Here is a 22,548-nt window from a genome sequence, read left to right on the forward strand (position 1 = left end):
CCCTCCAGTCCCCTATACCTCCTCCCTATCTCTATAACCTCCCCTGGGCCCTACACCCTTTCCCTATCTCTTTAACCCCCTCCAGCTCTTATACTGCCTCCCTATTTCTGTCACCCCCTCCTGCCTTAAACCCTTCAAAGATCTCTGCACTCTGATTTTCACCACTATTTCCCATTGCTCCACTGTTGATAACTGTGCCATTCATCCTAAAGATCTGCAATTTCTCTAGTAAACTTCTCAGCTCCTCTCCTTCCCTCTTTCTTTATTCCCCTAAACCTTAAAATCTATTACGCTGTCCTAATTATCTCCCATAGTGGTTTGGTGTCACTTTTTTCTGGTAGCACTTGTTGAGGATGCTGTATTAAAGGTCATATGTAAATGCAAGTTACTATTATATTACAAGTTCAGCATATGTGCAAGGTATTGAGCTATGGCAGTAATTTGGGGCAAACTTAATATAAAGGAACAATCAAAAAGACATCATTATTGGCTGAAAGATACAAACTCTCTACACAAAATGCTTACCAGTGTATAGAGCACTAGTTTTGGTGTAGCTTTTACAATAATCTGAGGAAAAGACAGTTTGAAACTTGAACTATGAGTTGAGGATAAAGAGTTTAGGTTGATCAAGATCACAAGATAGTAACTAAGCAATTCAAGATCAGTTGAACACTGACAGTCCCTTTAAGAACAGAGAGCCCGAGCTGATGCTTTGAAGGGAAAATAAAACATTTTAGATGCAGCGAGTGATGAATATGTGACATGGGAAAGTCTGTGGAAGGAGGCAGTAGTTTAGAAATATTTAACAAAATATTGGATAGACAGTTGAAAGAGCAATTAATTGTGAGGTGTTGGTTCTTGATTATATGGTCTTTTTTCATCCTGTATTTTTAGTGACAACCCTCATCTTATGTTTTTCTATCAGTGACTTTATGTTGGATTAGAAATCAGTTAACGAAGTTCTGAGATTGTTCTGTCATTTATACAGGTTGGTTTGTTCCTTTTTTGCTGTTGTAATTTGTGAGTCTAGGTATACATCCTTGTTTAGAGAGGATGCTTCTATATTAAAGTATTGTGCATGCCTGAACTGCTGAAGCCAGTGGATTTGGCATTTATCCAGACTTATGAGGCTTTTATTGCCTCATACACTCGCTCAACGTGAATGTTATCTCTTAATTAACAAATGATTTATAATAGGACGGGAAGACTTCAGACCTACATAAAGTTGCTTTCACTTGATTTTCATATCTTGTTTTCACCCTCTTTCTCTCTCGCTTTTAGCTTGACCTCATGGAACCAGATTCTATTATAAAGTCTGAGGGCAGTAGAGCACAGACAGAAGCCTTCCTTTACCAAATAAGTTGATGCCAATGCCTGTACTATTTGAATGGAAATGCAGCATTTGCTCTGAAGAAAACAAAAATTTCCATGTTATCGGAATTGGACAGCAATGTAAGCTGTTCTCTCTAAAAATTGAAATTTACAGCTAACTTTTATTAATTTAATTTCACTTGCTTGCCTGCTTTTTAAAATATACAGCATAGATGATGAGCTGTGGGCTGCAATCTGCATTGTACTCTTGGCAGCAACTGTCACTCATTCTCATAACTTCATCACTCACAAAATACAGGTCAGCCCACTTGTGGGATTAGAAATTGTATCACATGGCTTCCAGCCATGAATACCCAATTTATACTAAAGGTTGCACAGTTCATCTCATTAAATGACAGTTATTACCTTATTATGACAGTTTTTTCTGGCACTCGTTTTGGACCCAATATGCGCACCGATGAATGATTGTATTTATTTAATAACAGAAATGGTGCTAGTCTGTTGTATTCAGTGCTATTCTGGTCATCCAATCAAATGAAATATATTATCTCTCTTGAGAGAGTCCAAAGACAAATTGGTACGGTCATTTCAGACTGGGAGTTTAATTTGCGAGGATTTCATTTGTTGGGGGGGTTTCTTTTGAAGAACAATTTGAAAAAAACAGTTGAATTCTTGGAATGTAAGGTTTAAATCTGCATCAGCTGCCCTATGATGTCGACAGAAACAGAGAAAATAGGTGTAGAAGTTGGCCATTTAACCTTTCAGCTCTTTGAACCTGCTCCGCTACTTATGATCATGGCTGAACACCCAACACAGTAGCCTGTTTTAACTTTACCCCATATCCATTGATCTGTTTAGCTCTAAGAGCTATTCCAACACCTTGAATCATATACAATATTTTGTCTTCAGTGCTTTCTGCAGTTCCACATTCCACAGGCTCACCATTGTGTGAAAACATTTCTCCTCAGTGGTGTAGCACTTTGTTGAACCATTGCATTTCGTTTGATGATTCTGCTGCCATAAAGTGAGGTGATAAACTGCACAACACTGATCAGCAGTGATAAATAACAGCCTGTGAAAAGCCAAGTTGGGACACAGTGTGACTTTGACGGGAATTGGGAAGTGAAGATGTTTCCATGATGTTGGTGCTTAAATCCTTCAGGGTGGCACATGTCAGAGACAAAGCAAGTGCTATTGAAGTAAATTTGGTGGGTTACTGCACAGTATCTTGCAGGTAGTTACAATGCCTCAGTGATAGGTGCTTCAGTTTAGCAGACTGTGCTTTCCCAGGTACAGTCTGAAGTCTAGTTGTGGTTCTCGCCATCCAAGTGAGTAATGAGTGTTCTGACACTCCTACTTTGAATTTTGTAATTACTGGAGATGCTCTCATGCATCACAGTTGGAGGCAAATGCACAGAGTACTCTGCTTTTCCTGGCTTTATAAATGTTGGCTGAAGGCAGTAGGCAATCAACCACCCAGGAAAGAGTTGGATTGTGTAGCTGTCCCGATTATCCAATGCTGGTGAGAAAGATTCACTTGCAAAAATTTTCAAGAAATGACCTTGACTAATGCGAACAGGACTGTTTTCACACATATAAACACTGATAATCAGGTATCTGGTTCTAGGAAATGATGATCTTTTATGTTTTTTTGTTGCTTAAAGAGTTTCTAACCTTCTAGAGTAACTATTGTATAAACTGAGAAATTGGCAGTAGGCTTTAAAGAGGATGAGTTATTGTTTGGAAGTATAATTCTGGTACAATGTTAGTCCAGCAAATCTGAGGCAGTGAGCATTACTAATGACATCTCCTGTATTAATTATCCCAAAACTGCCTGAAAAAAGGCAATAATTCAGTGAAAGATCCAGCTTTGACAGGCAGAAATAAAAGCCAATGCTAAATGCAGTAGCAAATCAGTTACACAATATTTAATTGTATGCCTTTGATAGTAGATTTGTAGCAGAATATTTAAAATACTGTTTAATAATATAATTTAATTAAAACAAAGACTTAAGACTTGAGTCCCTGTCTACTCTTAAAAGTGCTTTTTGCCTCGTAAAATGATAAGATTCATTATTGCTGGAGAATTTAAGAGCACGAAAGAGCTGGAGAGCTCCCCAGGCCTGCTCCAGATGTCAAACTGTTATGCTTAATTGTCAATTCTTGGAACTTGATACAGCTTTTGCTAAACTGACAGAGGAGAAGGTCCTTTTGGAAAGTCTGTTCATACCCAAGAGTATCTCATTACTGACAGGTCAGCAATGAGGAACAATTAAATCCCTTCCTGTCATTATCTTAATTACACCAGAGAGCTAAACTGCTAATGAGACAGAAAACACGGGATGCAGCATTGAGCCCTGTCAAGCATGATGGTGGTGTTGTGCTGCAGATATTATCTCAGATATCCATTTTGGAATTACCACCTTTTTGTTGAATTATTTGCTATTGCTGTATTCTCACCAGTGCAGGATCATGAACCCAGAGGGGTTAACTTGAAGAAGCCTGACTTGGAGGGAGAGTTGGATTAACCTCAGAAGAGGCACTAGTATTAACCCCTTAGGTTTGTACGTGCATCTGTTGGTGATAATTGAGTTTATTTACAACTGTCAGAGTCATTAACTTATTCAAATGAGTGCCATCACATTAACATTGAATGTTTCAGTTGACAAACTGGTTGGGGAAGAAAGGGATTGCTAGTGTTGAGGTAAATTATTGTAACTTCTTTGAAATTAATGCTTATAAGCTCAATTTTCCACAAAGGATGTTTAAACACATCCACTTGCTTAAAAAGGTCTCTATCCACTGATGCCTGGTGGAACCAGAAACTCCTAGGTTTGATCTCTAGTTTGTGCTGAATTGATTTATCTCAGTTGGGGATGTAAAGACTGTACCATTGGTCATTGCACTCCAAGACGAGTGAATGAAAGTGATCAACACACTGGCTGACCCTAATCGTTGTGCAGGGAAGCCTACTGCAAAGTGTATATGTGCAGATGCTTGGTTTCAATGTACTTGGCCTGATTCTAACACCATTCATAATTGCATGGCTTGTTCATACCTATGATCTGCTGAAGGACAATGACTTCAGAGCCTCCAATACAATCAGAAGAACATCACATTTCTGTAGCTATTTGTAAAGTATCCAACCCAAAACAACCAGTGTCATACTGAGATTATGTTAGGTCATCAGAGATGCCATTCTTTCAGATGAGATATAAAAGGATGATGGTAAAATATTTCACAGCTACTATGAGGAAGAAGAACAGAGCAGTTCTTCCAGCTATCTGGCCACTATTTATCCCTTAACCAACAACATAATCACATTACTATTTGTGGGATCTTGCAGAAAGTGTATTTCCAGCGTTATAGCACTAACTACACTTAAAAAAACTTCATTGGCTGTAAGTAACTCTAGGATGTTAAAGGAGTGATTTAAACAGATCACTACTTTTCTTTTAAAGAAAGTTGATTTTGTATGAAATTTCTATTGTGACAGCAAATCCAAAAGAAAGCATTTGTATTTCAATAATGCCTTGAGATGCCTTCAGGGCCTCTCAAAGAGTTTCACATCCAATGAAGTTAAATGAAGTGCAGTCAGAGTTGTCATGTAGATATCATGACCAATTTGTGCTTAACCAGAATCAAGAAAGAGAAAATGAAATAAATGGCCAGTTAATCAGTTTAGGATGACATTGTGTGAGAGAGATGTCCAGGATGCTGGGAGAATGCTCTCAAACACAGCAAGCATTTCTTACAATCTAGCTTTAGGCCCCAGACATGTTTAATGAGGTCAATCTTAAGAGTGTATCACAAGAAGTGTGAAAGAAAGAATGTGTGAGAGGAAATCATAATTTTAAAAAATTATATAGCCATTCTGTGTTTTAGAAGAAATGTTTTTTGCATTTGGGAATAATAGGTTAATTGTCATGTGCAAATGTCTCGGCAGACAACATTGGGCATAAAGCAAATACGAGAAAGCAGCTGCTAACATTTCAGTATAAACTGAAGGTAATCTCAGTGTGCCAATACAAGGCACCTGCTGGTCACACAGCAGATGCCTCTCACTCAAGTCAGTGTGTAAAATGCTACAGGCCTATCAGCTAATTCCTCATCAAAGCATTTCCCTGTTGATGAGTTCTTCTCCCCATGCAGGCAGTGTAAGGCAGGGAGCAGGAGATCTCTCTCAGTTGGAAATCTCAAAGAAGTATGTTCAACTGCTGGTTGCAGTAGCAACTATCTCAATAAGCATAGGAATTTAGAAGTAAGTGCAGACAGAGTGTAAGTTCCAGTTTCCTTTATCAGTTGGTAGGGCTTTCTTTAATATCTCTAACTCCTTGCTTGTGTGATTAAAAAGCACCAGCAGTTTCAAACTTCTGCATTGCCAGATGTTTCAGGTAGCCTCGGAATTAGCAATGCTCAACAACATTAAATAGGTGCTCAAGTTCTTTACAGGCAGGCCACTGGTTTCATATCCTTCCTCATGGGTCCACGAGAGGAGAGATAAGCAATTTGTCAAGTGGTAGGATTTTCCCAAGTGATGTCATCAAAGGTAAAAGTCTCAATTGAAACCACCCTAACACTTGCAAGAACTTTAATTGCTAATGAGTGAAACCAGCCACATCATTCTGCATGTTGGTTCCTGTCCTGAAAAGTGGGCATACATAGGACTGTTTTGTTCTCTGACTGTCAAAGATACCTAATAAAAGCAAAATACTGTGGATGCTGGAATCTGAAATAAAAACAAAGTTCTGGAGAAACTCACTAGGTCTGCTAGCATTGATGGACTAAAAAGAGTTGAAAAATCATTGCTTTTATGCTAGTGATAAAATACATTCAATGATTTGAGCATCCACAACTCTCTAAAGGGACAAAATTAAAAATCACAACACCAGGTTATAGTCCAACAGGTTTATTCAGAAGCACTGGCTTTCGGAGCACTGCTCCTTCATCAGATGGTTGTGGAGTATAAGATCTTATGATACAGAATTTATAGCAAAAGATGACAGTGTGATGCCACTGAAATGATATATTGAAATAACCTGGATTGTTTGTTAAGTCTTTCGTCTGAGGGCAGCTTTTGTGAGATGGGAGCTGTGAATTTGAAAATATTGTCACAAATGAGCTTTAAGTAGAATTCAAATTTGGAAGTGATACTTCTTTTAAGTCTGTTTTATTGGAAAACAAGCAAAATGGATCAAGTGTCACCTTGCATAGAGTCATATAGCATGGAAAATGACTCCTCAATCCAACCAGTCCATGCCGACCATGTTCCCAAACTAAACTACCCCAGCTGCCTGTGCTTGGTGCATATCCTTCCAAACCTCCCCTGTTCATGTACTTACCCAAATGTATTTTAAACCTTGAAACTGTGCCCATATCCACCACTTCCTTTGGAAGTTCATTCCACATACAAACCACTCTCTGTGTAAAAGAAATTGCCCTTCTTATCTTTTTTACATCTTTCTCCTCTCACCTTAAAAATATGCCACCTAGTTTTGAAATCCCCCACCCTCGGAAAAAGACACATGTCATTCATGTTATCCATATCCCACATGATTTTATAAATCTCCATAAGGTCACCCCTTCACCTCCTATGCTCCAGTGAAAAAAAGTCCCAACCTATTCAGCCTCTCTCCATAACTGAAACCCTCCATTCCTGGCAACACATCGGTAAATCTTTTCTGAATCTTCTCCAGCTTAAAAATGTACTTCATGTAACATGGCAACCAGAATTGGACACAGTAGTCCAGAAGAGGCCTCACCAATGTCCTGTACCACCTTAACATAACATCCCAACTCCTATACTCAAATATCTGAGCAATGAAGGCAAGCGTGCTAAACCTTGTCTTAACTACCCTATTTATATCTGATGTAAACTTCAAAGTATTTGAAGTTATGTACCAGAACCTCTAGGTTATATCTGCAGTCTTATTTCAAAACTGTTAACCCCATTGCTATTAGTCAAGGTAGGGTCTCACAAAAGATGCAGCAGCTTCCCAAACTGGAATGGAGAAATTGTGCAGTCTGATTGGACAACTTGAATTGACTGGGAGCCCAAACAAGACCAGATGCCAATTTTGGCATACTAGAGTTAAGTACAATGATGAAAATTCCCATGGTGGGAGTATTATTCGGGCAAACAAAACATTGAAAAACATTGAAAGTGTATTTTGAAATTTCCATCATTGGGAAATTCCATGAACAGGAGACTTCTTGATTTTAGTAATACTTCTTATACAATTCTCTGTGACGTGTTCTTGAGTGCAAGAGAGTTTGAGTGTTTTTGTTGACAAAGGAGGTAAATGTTGTCCTTCAGCTTGGGAAGCTAAAAGGATCTGAACAATTAATAAAAAGTACCTTAACAACAGAAACTCTCACTCTTGGTGAGACAGTCGATATGGCACTTTTCTTTGCAAACACTTCAGATGAAATTTTAAGAAGAAGGTCAATACCCAAAAGCTAGTGAATTTCTCATTCTTTGTTACTTCTCTGCAAACAGAGAGAAATACTATTTTTTTCTAGTTTGGAAGCCTTCTACTCCTCTGTTCACTTATAAGCTACCCACCTACTCAAGAGCCAGTCAAAGAAGCAAAACAGAAGTTGCTGGAAAAGCTCAGTAAGTCTGGCAGCATCCGTGAAGAGAAATCAAAGTTAACTTTTTGGGTCTAGTGACCCTTCCTCAGAACTGAATTGTTGATATGCTGAGCACTTCTGACCCAGCCAACTGATTTTGATTTGAAACAAACAATCAATAGTTGTCTCTGGACAACTGCTGTGAACACTCACACCCACAATGCTGATGAGTCCTGCAATACTCACCCACTGCTAGAAAAAAAATCAGAGTTAATACAACACACAATGATTTCCAGTAATTTGTCACTTCACTATTGCCAACAGTAATAAGAATTGTGCTCCCTGATTGTAATTTGTAGATTGGGTTCCTGGCTGCTCAGCTAAGGCCTTGTAAATGTGCCTTCTGCACATCCCTGTGAAGAGAGGATGAATCCCCATCATCCCCTCTCACTTCCTACCATTCATCAGCTCTATCATTGGCCTGCAAATGTTTACTGTCTGAGTCAACACATGAAGAATAAATGAAGAATAAACTCAGTAGAGCATGTACCTTTGCCATGTTGTGTTAATGCAATGCAATTATAATTATGCAGAAGTTCTTCGAGACCTTTCCCTGCCTGGTAACTAATAACCTGTTTGAAGCCAGTGAGAGATGATCTGTCATTGTAACTTGCAAATCTTTTACAGGGGGTTACAGGGTGGATGTAGATGTTTCCCTGGCTGAGGCCTTTTAAGGCTGAGATGAAGAGGAATTTCTTCTCTTAGAACGTGGTAAGTCTTGGGAAGTCACCAGACCAGGCACCTATAACAGCTCAATTACTGAGTAGTTCAAGATAGAAGTCAATAGCTTTCTGAAGAGTAAAGACATTGATTAATTACCAACTTCTTGAGTATCGAGACCTGTGATTCACCAAGAAATCATCAAGAAACCAACATCAGCTTCAAAATTATTGAACTGAGCTTGATCTCATGGGCTTTCTCGTTGGTGGGGGTGGGTTTCTTGCCTCTGAATGCATCTGCCATCAACATGTAGTGCAAGAAGCACTAAATCCAGTCCATATGTAGACATTGCAAATACACAAAATAGAGTTGCAAATATTACGTCTGCCTGTCTTCATTGTTGATAATAATGACCACTTGTACCGAACAGAGCATGTATTCATTAAACTATATCTCAACTCCATAAAGGCATTGGAGAAGGAATAACATGAAAGGAGGAATTTAAAAACTGGTGAAGAAAAATTATATTGAAATGAGATAAGCTGGGAGGAGATTCATGCAGAGCAGAAATAGTCCTATGGCTCCATATAGTTTCCTGTGCTGTAGGTACCGTGTGTAGAAACCATGGAACAGAAAAACAAATTGCCACTAAATCGTTTTGGATGACCAAGTCCAAATGGATTTTACCAGTGAATTAGTGATATTATATCTGTAAACTTAATGAAAATATTTATGCCAAACATATTGTGTTGGATCAATATTGTGTATTATTAGTCTGTGTTTATGAGCATACTTGATTATAAGATTGACAACCAGACAGCTCTCTTTGGTTGTGACCACCCTCAAAGTATGAGAAATTATGTAAATTCTGAATAGTGCTTTTCTTTTGCAGTGGACGGCGCTATCCACGCAGGAGCTGGGCCTTTGCTGCAGAAAGAGTGCAGTACACTGGGAGGGTGCAACACTGGGGATGCTAAAATTACCAGTGGCTACTGCCTGCCTGCTAAGTGTGAGTAAAGATAACATCTCCTTCTTCCTGTTAACACAAGCTGTTTCTTCCATGTTACGGAACTCCCTTCTGCACCAGTCGCTGCAATCACACTCATGTTTATGTTTAATCAAGACTAGCCCTAATGAAGCGACTGATAAAACACAGAAGAGAATTTGAATGGAGTCCAATTTTGCTCCTTCATCCTTTCAACCCTTTTTTGTCAGTGCAATGGTTCAACTTAAAATTATTGTTTGTAGAAAAATGCACCATGAAAGCTCTGAAAACTGCTTTATGTTTGCAAGCACTGAACTGCCTAGAACAAAGGATTACTGATGAATTTTTAAAAAAAATTTATATTCCTTTACATTGTGTGTAGAACGAGTTTCAGGAGCCAGATATTCTGATGATTTTGATTTTCTTATATCTGAGACAATACCATGCCGTTACTTTTAAGATTTAAAAAACAGTTGTCAATAAAAGTCCTTTGACCTCAATTTTTCTACATCTGTTCACTTACTGACAATAAAACACCATGTGAGGAGAGAACACACTGTGCTATATGAGTGAACACACTAATGAATGATACGCAAGGTGATTTTGGTGCGTTTGTATTTTATTTCCCTCATAGTGTTTCTAAAATGGTCTGATTGTTTTGAGACTTTTTTTACTGGATTTGGAGAAAATAACATGCTTTCATTTAAACCAAGATCGTAAGAACTTTGTGACAGTCAGAGACTCATGTCTGTTCATTCACAGTATTAAAAAAAAATTAAGTTACAGTACGCTTCTCAAGCGATTGTGTTTAAGAACCTGACTGATCCTTAGCAGAACGACAGTAAGATGTATATTATGATCAAAAGGTAACACTTAATTTCATGGTTGCAGGTAAGTGCTGTAGCATATTGAACTTGATTTGCCTAATGAATGATCTTTTTACCTTTAAAAGCAAGCGAGTAGTTGGAGACAATCTTACGATGTTTGTCCAGAGCTGAGAAAAGTGGCACTTTCCCTCGAACTAAGAGCACCCATTTCCAGAATGATGCAACAACATTGGCCTAAGACCCAAAAAAGAGTAACTTGCCCACTTTGAAGGCTTTGCCGCTGATGAAGCCAATGAAGCTGATATTGAAGACCAAAAAGCAATATGAAAATATCTGTTGAAGTAACTGTGAAATATGAACTCTGAAATATGCCATGAGTTCAATGTTATGAGGTCATTACTGCAGCAAAAAAAGTTGAAGGCACTTCAAACTAACTGTTAACTTGAGAGTACTCAAACAAAGAAATGTTTCAGGTAAACTTGTCAGTGTGCCAAAGAAAACGCCTTTTCTAGAATGTCAAAAAGCAAACTCTAAATGTTTAGGATTCTAACTGGCTGTTTAGCATGCATTGTGCTACCTTAACCATAAGATTATGCTGTTCTACATGTCATGCACATAGCTTTGCCTCCACCTTTTTCTTAAAATTCATTTATAGGGTGTGGCTTGTTGCCCATCACTAATTGTACTTCAAAGCCATCTTCTCGAACCACTGAAGTCTATGTATGATGGAGATACACCAGAGTGTTGTTAGGCAGGGAGTTCCTAGCTTTGATGTAGGGACAGGGAAGGAATAGCAGGGATAGTCCCAAGTCAGAATTGTGTTTAGCTTGTTGGGAAATTGTAGGTGGTGGTGTTCCCAAAAATCTGCTGCCCTTGCCCTTCTAGGTGGTACAGGTTGTGGGTTTGGAAAATGTTGTCAGTGTAGCCTTGGTGAATTGTTGCAGTGCATCTTATAAATTGTACTTTCCATCAGTAGTGGGGAATTGGACATTGATGGTGTTAAATGGATTTTGTTCAAATGGGCAGCTGTGTATTGTCTTGAGTGTTGTTAAATCGATACTCATCCAGACAAGTGGAGAGTATTCCATGATTTGTGCATTGTAGATACTGGAAAGGCTTTGGGAGAGTCATGAGATGAGTTACTGACCTGATCTTGGAATCACAGGATTTATCGTCCAGTTCAGTTGTTGATGGTGGGCGATTTAGTGACGGTAATGCCACAGAATGTCAAGGTGTGATGGTTAGATTCTGTCTTTTTGGAGATGGTGGCATGAATGTTCTGAATTTTGCATTGTTGTACAGCTAGAATTTTAAATGCTAAAACCCTGCATGATGGTCTCATATTATTCAGCACTTTTTGTTTTAAATGTAATTGTTCAAGAACAAATCCCCTCAGGCATTTTAAGTCACTTTCCAGGATTCTATAAATGTTCTTAATTAATGTAGTGATTATTACCTCTTCATCAGCCAGTGTTTTTTCTGCTATTTTTTGTATTTACACATTTCACTGTCTTTCTCTTTATTTAAGACTTTCTTGAATTGTAATTGACAGCATATACAGATGTGCAGGTAGATAATAGTGTACATTTTCTCAGAGTCTTTCTACACCAGGAAAGTTTTAGTACCTCATTATTAACAGGGAACTGCATTTATTCAAGTGTTGCATGCTCATTTGTGCCCATGTAATCTTTTCAATTTGTGTAGTGCACACAGTGCAAAAGTTTACCATCCAAGACATCTGTAATAGGTGAGATACTTGGCTGACTTGTGCATTTAAGATACCAACAAACTTGTGCATTTAAGATACCAACAAACGCAACTGCATCTCAGAACGCAACTGCTCTCTAATGGCAAATCTTCAATCTCCCTTAAAGGATGATATTGATAAATGCTGTGTAAATCTGACCTGTACAGACCAGGAAATTCACAGGAACTATGTTGATTTCAACAAAGAAATTGGATGTTTCTGTGAGATACCCATATTAGCCGATACGTGTCATTGCGTTTATTAGGACATTAACTGCTGGTCTTTTGATTTTTAGTTAATAAGATCAGGAGACTTTGCATTATCTGGTGCCTTGCAAATTTACCTTTTTGGTATGGAGATGTGTGAACCAAATACCAATGTATCATTGATTAGAACTTTTAACAAAAGACACTTTAAAAAAAAAGCAATGGCCTAGTGGCCGAGCTCATGTCCTGGGAAACCAGTTGAAATCCTACCATGGCAGATGGTGGAATTTGAATTCAATTTTTTTTTAAAAAATTGGAATTAAGGATCTACTGATAACATGGGACTGTTGTCAATAGTTGGGAAAACCCCAACTTGTTCACTAATGTCCTTCAGGGAAGGAAATCTGCCATTCTCACATTGTCTGGCCTACATGTGACTCCAAACTCTCAGTGATGTGGTTGACTCTCAACTGCCCTCTGAAATAGCCAAGCAAACCACTCAGTTGTATCAATGGCTACAAAGTCTCAACAAAGAAATCAAATTGGACGGACCACCTGACATTGTCCTAGGCATCGGAAAGACAAAGACAGAAACAGTCCTGGCCACCATTCAATATCCTCCCTGCTATTATCTAGGGGCTAATGCTAAAATTGGAAGAGCTGTCTCACAGACAAGTCAAGTTAGGAGGGAGCTGCCCTAGGAGTCCTCAACATTGACAATGGTCCCATGAAGTCTCATGGCTTCAGGTCAAACATGAGCAAGGAAACCTACCGTTAATTAACATGTACCGTCCTCCCTCGGCTGGTGGATCAGTGCTCCTCCACGTTAAACAAAATTTGAAGGAAGCACTGAGAGTGTCAAGGATGCAGAACGTACTCTGAGTCGAGGATTTCAATATCCACCACCAAAAGTAACTCTGCAGCAGGACTATTGATCGAGCTGGTTAGGTACTAAAGGACAAAGCTGATAGACTGGATCTGCAGCACATGATGAGGCAACCAACAAGAGGGAAAAACATAGCTGACCTCATCCTTACCAATTTGCCAGCTCCAAATGTATCTGTCCATGACAGTGTTGATAAGAGTGACCATTGCACAGTCCTTGTGGAGACAAATTGAGAATTCCTCTATCATGTTGTGTGGCAATATCACTGTGCTAAATGGGACAGATTTTGAACAGATCTAGTGAGGCATTGTGGGCCAACAACAGCAGTAGAATTATACTCCAGCACAATCTGTAACCTAATGGCCTGGCATTTCCCCACTCAATCATTACAATCAACTCTGACTGAATGGAGAGTGCAGGAAGGCATGCCAGGAGCAGCACCAGGCATACCTAAAAGTGAGGTGTCAATGTGGTGAAGCTACCAAACAAGACAACTTGCATGCCAAGCAGCATAAGCAGCAAGTGATAGAGCGAAGCAATCCCACAGCCAATGGATCAGATCTAAGCTCTGTAGTACTGCCAAATCCAGTTGTGAATGATGCTGGACAAGTAAGAAACTTACTGGAGCAGGAGGCTCCACAAATATCCCAATCCTCAATGATGGAACAGCTGAATACAAAAAATTAGATCGAGCCATTTGCAGAAATCTTCAGTGAGAAGTGCTAAGTGGATAACCCATCTAGGCCTCCTCCAGTATTCCCCAGCATAACAGATACCATCTTCGGGCAATTCAGTTCAATCAAGAGACAATTGGAAGCACTGGATACAGCAAAGGCTATGGACCCTGTCAACCTTCCAGCAATAGTACTGAAGACCTGTGCTCCAGAACTTGCCTTTCAGGACAGTTACAGGACAGTTACAATACTGCCATCTACCCAACAATGTAGAAAATTGCCCAGGTATGTCCACACACAAAAGCAGGACAAGTCCAATTACCATGCCATCAGTCAACTTTTGATCATCAGGAAAATGATGGAAGGTGTCATCAGCAATGCTATCAAGCAGCACTTGCTCAGCAATAACCTGTTCAGTGATGCCCAGTTTAGGTTCAGCCAGGGCCACTCAGCTCCTGATCTCCATACAGCCTCGGTTTAAAAATGGACAAAAACATTGAATGCCAAGGGAAGTGAGAGTGACAGATCTTGACATCAAGGCTGCATTTTACCAAGTGTGGCATCAAGGAGCCCTAGCAAAACTAGAGTCAATGGATATCAGAGGCAAACTCCCTACTGGTTGGAGCCATACCTGCCACATAAGAAGATGGTTGTAGTTGTTGGAGGTTGGTCTTCACAGCTATAGATTAGATTAGATTCCCTACAGTGTGGGAACAAGCCCTTCGGCCCAACAAGTCCACATCAACCCTCCGAAGAGTAACCTACCCAGTTCCATTTCCCTCTGACTAATGCACCTAACACTATGGGCAATTTAGCATGGTCAATTCACCTGACCTGCACATCTTTGGACTGTGAGAGGAAACCGGAGCACCCGGAGGAAACCCACGCAGACACGGGGAGAATGTGCAAACTCCACACAGACAGTCGTCCAAGGCTGAAATCAAACCTGGGACCCTGGTGCTGTGAGGCAGCAGTGCTAACCACTGAGCCACCATGCTGTAGAACATCTCTGCAGGAGTTCCTCAGATAATGTTGAAGCCCAACCATCTTTAGCTACTTCATCAATGATCATTCTCACCCCCATCATAAGGTCAGAAGTAGGGATTGTTGCCAATGATTGCACAATTTTTATTCCCCTTTCTAACTCCTCCTGAATCAGTCCATGTTGAAATGCAGTAAGATCTAGATAATATCCAGGCTTAGCTGACAAGTGGCAAGTAACATTCGAGTTACACAAATGCCAGGCAATGACCATCTGCAATAAGAGACTATCTAACCAGTGTTCCATGACATTCAATGGTGTTACCATCACTGAATTCCCCCAATATCAACATCCTTGTGGTTACCATTGGCCAGAAACTGATCTATTGTTGTCATGTGTACCAAAATACAGTGAAAAGTATTGTTTTGCATGCTATAATGGCAGATCATATCATACAAAATGCATCATGTTAACAAACAAAGTGCAGAATATAATATTACAGTGGATAAAAGAGCAGGTCAGAGACAAGGAATACTGCAATGAGTAACTCATCTCCTGACTCTCCAAAGCCTGCCATCATCTACAGGGCACAAGTCAGGAATATGATGGAATACTTCCTACTCACCTGGATGACTGCAGTTCCAACAGCACTCAAGAAGCTTAGCACAATATAGAACAAAGAAGTCTACTTGAATGGCTGTGCATTTGCAAGCTTCCGCTCCGTCCACCACCAACATTCAGTAGCAGCAGTGTCTATCTCTACAGGATGTTCTGCAGAAATTCACCATGCCTTCTTTGATAGCACCTTCCAAACTCACAACCACTTCCAACTAAAAGGCTAAGGGCAGCAAATACATGCGAAAACTGCCGCCTGCAAGTTCCCCTCCAAGCCAATCACCATTCTGACTTGGAAATATATCACTGAACCTTCAGTGTCACTGGCTCAAAATCTCCCTAAGGGCATTGAGGTCAAATTACAACACATGGATTGCAGCAGTTCAAGAAGGCAGTTCGTCACCACCACCTCAAGGGCAACAAGGGACAGGTGGTAAATGCTGAGAGCTCTTTGTTAACCTTTGCTACTCGTGAAGGGTTCCTGAAGAGGGTTTTGGAATCTACCTCCTTCTCCAGTAAAAGTAGTTCAACCAGTTACAAGTGTTCCAGGAAGACACCCCATAGCCAACAGTTTGCATGTGCAAAATAATTTCAGATAGAAAACACCATTTGGAACAATCCATAAATTTACCGTTTCTCCTGAGTGTAACTGTCAGCTGGCCAAATTACTTTCTAGTTAACACTCTGCAGAGTCTTCAGTTTTCTTTTTGTTTTTCCTAGATGTCTGTGTGTCTGTATGTGTGTTTCTTTTTAGAAATGATGTGAAGATGCCAGTGTTGGAGTGGGGTGGATAAAGTTATATTAATTGTATGATACTGTGATCTTTTGCTATAAATTCTGTGTCTTAACCTGCCCCACTAGTTACCTGATGAAGAAGCAGCACTCTGAAAGCTCGTACTTCCAAATAAACCTGTTGGACTGGAACCTAGTGTTGTGCGATTTTAATCTTTTTAGAAAGGTGGTTATATATATTTATATAGTTCAAGCTGTTCCTCAATAAATTTTTGCATTTTTGAAATAAATGTTTTCTGTGATAAATACAATATTCCTTATTGACTTGTTCTGGCTGACTTGTACTTAATACTAAACCTCATGCAGCCTGTGCCCTATATAATTGAACATATCACCACATGGTTACATTAAAACATCATTATGAGCAGTAAAGGAGTGGGACTTGGGAAATAATCTGTATATTCCGCCAAATTTGGTTGTAGCACTTGCTAAATATTCAGTCACATTCTGTGTCACTCTGTTGGAGTTTGAATACTCACTAAGGTGACAGATTGAAGGTCTAGATGGTTTTCAGTGACACCTTCAGTGCTATTATTTTGATTCACTTTGTCTGGAATACCTTATATGAAGTGTGTTGCAACATTTTGAACCTTTCACACAATTGCCCCAGGTAACTTCCAAGGAGCTGATCTTGGTGGAGTGGAAAACGTTTATATTTTAATTTTTATCAGGCTTAGGTTCTGTGTGCAAAAGAGTTGATACAGGGAGACCCCAAATGAATTCGATAAATGGATTTGTTTAAAATGAGTTTTGAGTTTTAAAATGATGGCTCACCATCTCCTGGGAATACCTTGACAGCTTGATGAAAACAGCCACCCTACTGTCTCTATGTGGTTTAAAGTGAACTGTTGGACAGATGTCACTAATGAATGGTGTCCCATATATTTCAAAATTGAGAATTACTGTGAATATTATCTGCTATTTTCATTGTCAAAATTTCTGATGCATATTATTCTTTGGATGCATTTTTCCTTTCCTTTCTGCTAACTATGAATATGGCAATTGATACTGTGATGGAAGGTGCATAATTTATATATTGTAATGTCATTTTAGGAAGTGTGTGTTGATTACTTATGTGAAGAATTTTCCTTTTTAAAAAAGGTCACAAAGTCAGAGAGTCCTTCCAGAACAGTGCTTTAAACTGAACATTTTATCAGAGAGTAGGTGACTGTGGACCTAATGAAAGGATCTTTATACTGTTGGGTTGATAACAGGCAGAGAAACTTGTAAGACCATTGGTTTTGTGTTTAGTTCAGAAGAATTAAGGGTGAGGATGTTTCTTTTAATTCCAGCATTTTTGTTTCTTTCTAGACAGAGGATTCAGGGCAGTTCAGGGAACAAGTGAGGAAGGTTATCAGAATACAGCAGGACCTTGATCAGCTGGAGAAGTGGACCAAGAATTGGCAATGGAGTTTAATATAGATAAGTGTGAGGTCTTGCATTTTGGAAAGCCACATCAAGGTAGGAGTTTCGTGGTGAACGGTAGGGCCTGAAAGAGTGTAGTAGAACAGAGGCATCTTGGAGTTCAGGTTCACACCTCTCTGAAAGTGGACTCCTAGGTAGACAGAGAAGTGAAGAAGGCTTTTGGCACACTGTCCTTCATCAAATAGGGCATTGAGTATAGAAGTTGGGAAGTTATATTGCAGTTATACAGGATGTTGGTGAGGCTGCACTTGGAGTATTGTGTTCAGTTTTGGTCACTTTATAGGAAGGATGTTATTAAACTGGAAAGAGTGCAGAAGACATTCACAAGGACGTTGCCTGGACCCCATGGTCTAAGTTATAGGGAGAGGTTAGACAAGCTAGGACCTTGTTCTTTCGAGAGTAGGAGACTGAGGCAGGACTTTATAGAAGTCTATGAAATCATGAGAGGCATTGATAGAGTGAGTGTGCTCAGTCTTTTTCCCAGGTTTGGGGAATCGAGGATTAGAGGGAATGAGTTTAAGGTTAGAGGGAAAAGAATAAAAGGGAACCTGAGGGGCAAATTCTTTACACGGAGGATGGTACACATATGGAATGAACTGCCAGCGGAAGTGGTTGAGGTGGGTACATTAATAACATTTAAAAGGCATTTGGATAACTAAATTGATAAGAAAGGATTAGAAGATATGAGCCAAGTGCAGGGAAATGGGGTTAGCGTGGATGGACATTTTGGTCGGCTTGGGCCAGGGGGCCTGTCTCCATGCTGTAGGATTCTATGAAAAGATTTGCTTTACGAAAGTGATTAGAACTCTAAGTTTAGAGTCTCAGATTTGTGAGAAGCTCAATGACAGATTCAGAAAGTACTTATCGAATCGACTTAACAGTTCACACAAAAGAACATGGAAAGAATCAATTGATTAGGCCCCTAAGCAATTGTGATAAGGCATGTAATTTCTCTGGACTTGAGTCTTTGTGACAGATACTGTCAAGGATAAGATTGAAACTTTATTTTACTGTGTGATTTGAGATCATTCTAACTGTCTTTATATATGATGTGGAGGTACCAGTGTTGGACTGGGGTGGACAAAGTTAGAAATCACACAATGCCACATTATAGTCCAATGGGTTTATTTGGAAGTACAAGCTTTCGGAGAGCCTGTTCCTTTGTCAGGTAGATAGTGGAGCAAGATCATAGGACACAACTATAAATTCTGTGTCCTATGATCCTGACCCACTAGCTACCTAATGAAGCAGCAGCACTCCGAAAGCTTGAACGTCCAAGTAAATCTGTTGGACTAGAAGCTGGTGTTGTGTGATTTTTAACTTGGTCTTTTTTTTTTAAAAGTAATACATTTCTGTTTTATTAAAGAAAATCTGTAGCCTCATGTGAACATGTCTCAATGACTAAGCACCATGTTAACTAACTAAAGAAAAAAATCAAGTTTTATTTCATTTTGGTATCTGGCTTGTCCAGTAATTCATCAGCTGGAATCATAGCAATACTGAATAAGGATCTCTTTATATTCCAGTTTGCTGTTTTATGAAATGTTTATTTACGTAGAGATATAATAATAGTTCCATGTCATCTTGCCTTAATTGGTAGGCCTCTCTGACTCAGAAGATGTGAATTCAGTCCATAACCTGGGCTAAAACTTTACTTTGTCAAAGGATGCTGTGTTCCAGATGAAACTTGAAGGGAGGATCCTTAGTTTAAGTGGATGATAAAGATCCCACAGAGGTTCTTGCAGATGGTAAGCCTTCTTTGAGCTGGTGTGAGCTGCAGGTTGTTATGTATATAGTTGTGTGATATTGCCCCTTTAAAAGTGTGGATCAGGTGACCCAGTGTGGGAGCTTGGGGTGGCAGTCTAGGACACACAATAGAGTATTCCCTTTATCTACCTCACTTCCTATTTCTGGTTCTAGTGAATGACAAACAATGACTGGCAATAAAGTTTGGATTCAGACCACAAACTGTGTGCAAACACCATGGCCTTTGAGAGGAGGAAAGACATCGCCTGGACTCCAAAAATGGAGTGGAATTGTGGAGATAACATTGAAGGGGATGAGTGCTGCGATTGACACCAGGAAGGAAATGTATGCACAGCGGAGTGAGCTGAGAATGGTGGACATGAGGGGACTCGGGCCACAGCTGATGGCTGAAGCAGGGAGAACTCACCTAGGATCTTACTGAAGTCATCGTATAGTGTGGTCGCGAGAGGACTCGGGCAGTGGGTGGTGCCAGAGAATAACAGTACACACCAGGGAGCAGGCCAAGAGCAGTGATTATGATGGGATTGAGGCCACAGCTGATGGCTGAAGATGGAAGTACTCAGCAAGGTAATTACAAACATTGTCATAGAGAGCAGTCACAAGGGAACTCGGGTTGTAGTGATGCCAGGGGAAGAACAGTATGCTAACACAATTGGTGAGGGAATGACCACACAGAGAACACAATCCACCAAGGGGACTCGGGCTGCAAACAGCTAATAGACTCAACTGGTGGGAAAAATTCCTGCTGGTGGGAAAACAAAGTGGTAGACGAATTTTGAGAAATGGGACAATTTGATGAAGAGACAGTGTTGCAAGCAGTACACTGAACATTTTTGTGCATGACTAGATTAGATTAGATTCCCTACAGTGTGGAAACAGACCCTTTGGCCCAACAAGTCCACACTGACCCTCCGAGGAGTAACCCACCCAGACCCATTTCCCCTGACTAATGCACCTAACACTACGGTCAATTTAGAATGGCCAATTCACCTGACCTGCACATCTTTGGACTGTGGGAGGAAACCGGAGCACCCGGAGGAAACCCACGCAGACATGGAGAGAACGTGCAAACTCCACACAGGCTGGAATCGAACCTGGGTCCCTGTTGCTGTGAGAAAGCAGTGCTAACCACTGAGCCACCGAGCGCCCACGGTGGCTAAAAACATACCGATACCGGTTTTCTTGAGTACTGTTGGGAGCAATCCCTCCATGATTCTAAGGTGTCTGGTGCAACCAGAGAAACTTACAGAAGACATAGCAAGAACTATATGAATTGTTGGGGAGTTATTTTGCACCGAAGTCATGGATGATCACAATGATTCTGTTTTTAATAATGGTTACAGCACAAAGGAGAGTCTATCACCCAATTTGTGGCCAGGTTAGCGGAACATTGAAAATTTAAAGGGTTTCTCTAAGATGCTTTGTGAGACCATTTGATTAGTGGCTTCTGATATGAAGCCACTAACAAAGAGAGACCTGGATTTCAAGGCAGTTTTCGAAATTGCTACCTTGATGGTGTTGACCGCCAGCAAACCTTCACAAACCTTGCGAAAGCAACTCAGTTGAGTGACAACTCCTGGGTGCATTAAATAGCGGAATCTCAGTGGAGTGCAGTTCCTGACTGTAGAATGCCTCTTATATGGCAAGAGTGGACACAAGGAGTCAATATGGTGGGCTCGGGAAGCTCATTGCCACAGGTATAAGCGACCATATTGCTCGAGATTGCCGAGTAAACTCAACTAAAAGAAGGGATGTTTAAAGGACACAATTCAGGAGACAATACATAAGGTTCATATCACCAGCCAGGAGAGGACTGGGAGTCAGCCGGGTCTGTGGGAGAAGCAGAAGGCCACAAATCTGTTGGGTTTGGTTCAATATTCTATCAGTATGGGATGAGGCTGATTGTTTCTGGGTTCTTCCCAAATCAGAGGGTAAGAGCATAAAGGTGGAAGTGGATATTTGTGGAGCAGTGTCTCTGTCTCCCAAATCAATATATAGGGAATAGTTAAAGGCACTGCCTTTGAAGGCTACCAAGATTACACGACTGATAATCAATGAACAAGTGATGCCACTGAAGGGCTATGTACTGGTAAAAGTACAGGGTGGGACTAGAGTGCTAAACTACCTCTGTACATAGTGAAAGGTGACTACTCTGCATTATTCAGACTCTCCTGGTTACAGAAATTAAAGTTTAAATTGGTGCATAACTAATTGGCTGGCGGACTCAAAAATGAGTTTGCATGTGATTTTGGACAGTATAAAGATGTCTTCATGGAAACTCAGTGGAAATGAATGGTGTAGAAATTAAACTCGGTTTGAAGCAAGAGTTTTGTCCAGAGAGTCTGAAGATGTATCCAGTACTTCACGCCAACTGGCCTCAAATGGAGGCGAAACTGGAATGACTGTTGAACCTGGGAGCGCTGGAACCAGTAACCATCAGTTAATGGGCCATTCCAGTTGTCCCTGTCTTAAAACCAGAAGGCACAGTGAGGATTTGTGGTTACTTTATGGTCATAGTCAACCCAGTCCTTGGTGCAGATCAATATCTACATCGTGAGGACCTGTTCATTGGACTAGCTGGGGGAAGGCAATTCTCAAAAATGGATCCGTCACAGGCCTACTTGCAGATGGGGGTCATGAAGGACTCCCAGCCACCGCTGACGAAAGTAACACAGTGGATTATTCCACTACAAGAGTTTGCCCTTTAGCATTGTGTCAGCACCATGTCTATACCAGAGAGCCTTGGATCAAAATTTGAGTGGATTGCTGGGTGTCCATTATTATCGGGATGAAATTTTGGCTCCTCTGAAGATGGTTACAGGAACACAGCCTAAACGTGAAAAGACTCCATAGAGTACCTGGGCCACGTAATAGATGGTGAGGGACTACACAAGGTGCCAAGAAGATAGAGGCTACCATGAAAGCCCTTAGACCAGAGAATGTGTCAACTGAGTCATGTAATTGGGACATGTAAATTACTACAGTTCATGTCATCTTGCTATAGGAAGGGCATTATT

At 40.3% G+C, this 22,548-nt stretch overlaps 1 protein-coding gene across 3 annotated transcripts in view; it reads left to right on the top strand.

Annotated features, from left to right (window-relative positions):
- The window catches only part of LOC122543809 (macro domain-containing protein CT2219-like), a 955,696-nt gene that overhangs the window by 531,153 nt on the left and 401,995 nt on the right, over window positions 1-22,548 (top strand). For all 3 annotated transcript variants that reach the window (XM_043682600.1, XM_043682599.1, XM_043682598.1), the window contains one exon: window positions 9,518-9,634. In XM_043682600.1, coding sequence (XP_043538535.1) covers window positions 9,518-9,634 — 117 coding nt within the window. The remainder of the gene's footprint in view (window positions 1-9,517; window positions 9,635-22,548) is intronic.

Source organism: Chiloscyllium plagiosum, chromosome 45, assembly GCF_004010195.1.
Source record: "Chiloscyllium plagiosum isolate BGI_BamShark_2017 chromosome 45, ASM401019v2, whole genome shotgun sequence".
NCBI classification, from domain to species: domain Eukaryota; kingdom Metazoa; phylum Chordata; class Chondrichthyes; order Orectolobiformes; family Hemiscylliidae; genus Chiloscyllium; species Chiloscyllium plagiosum.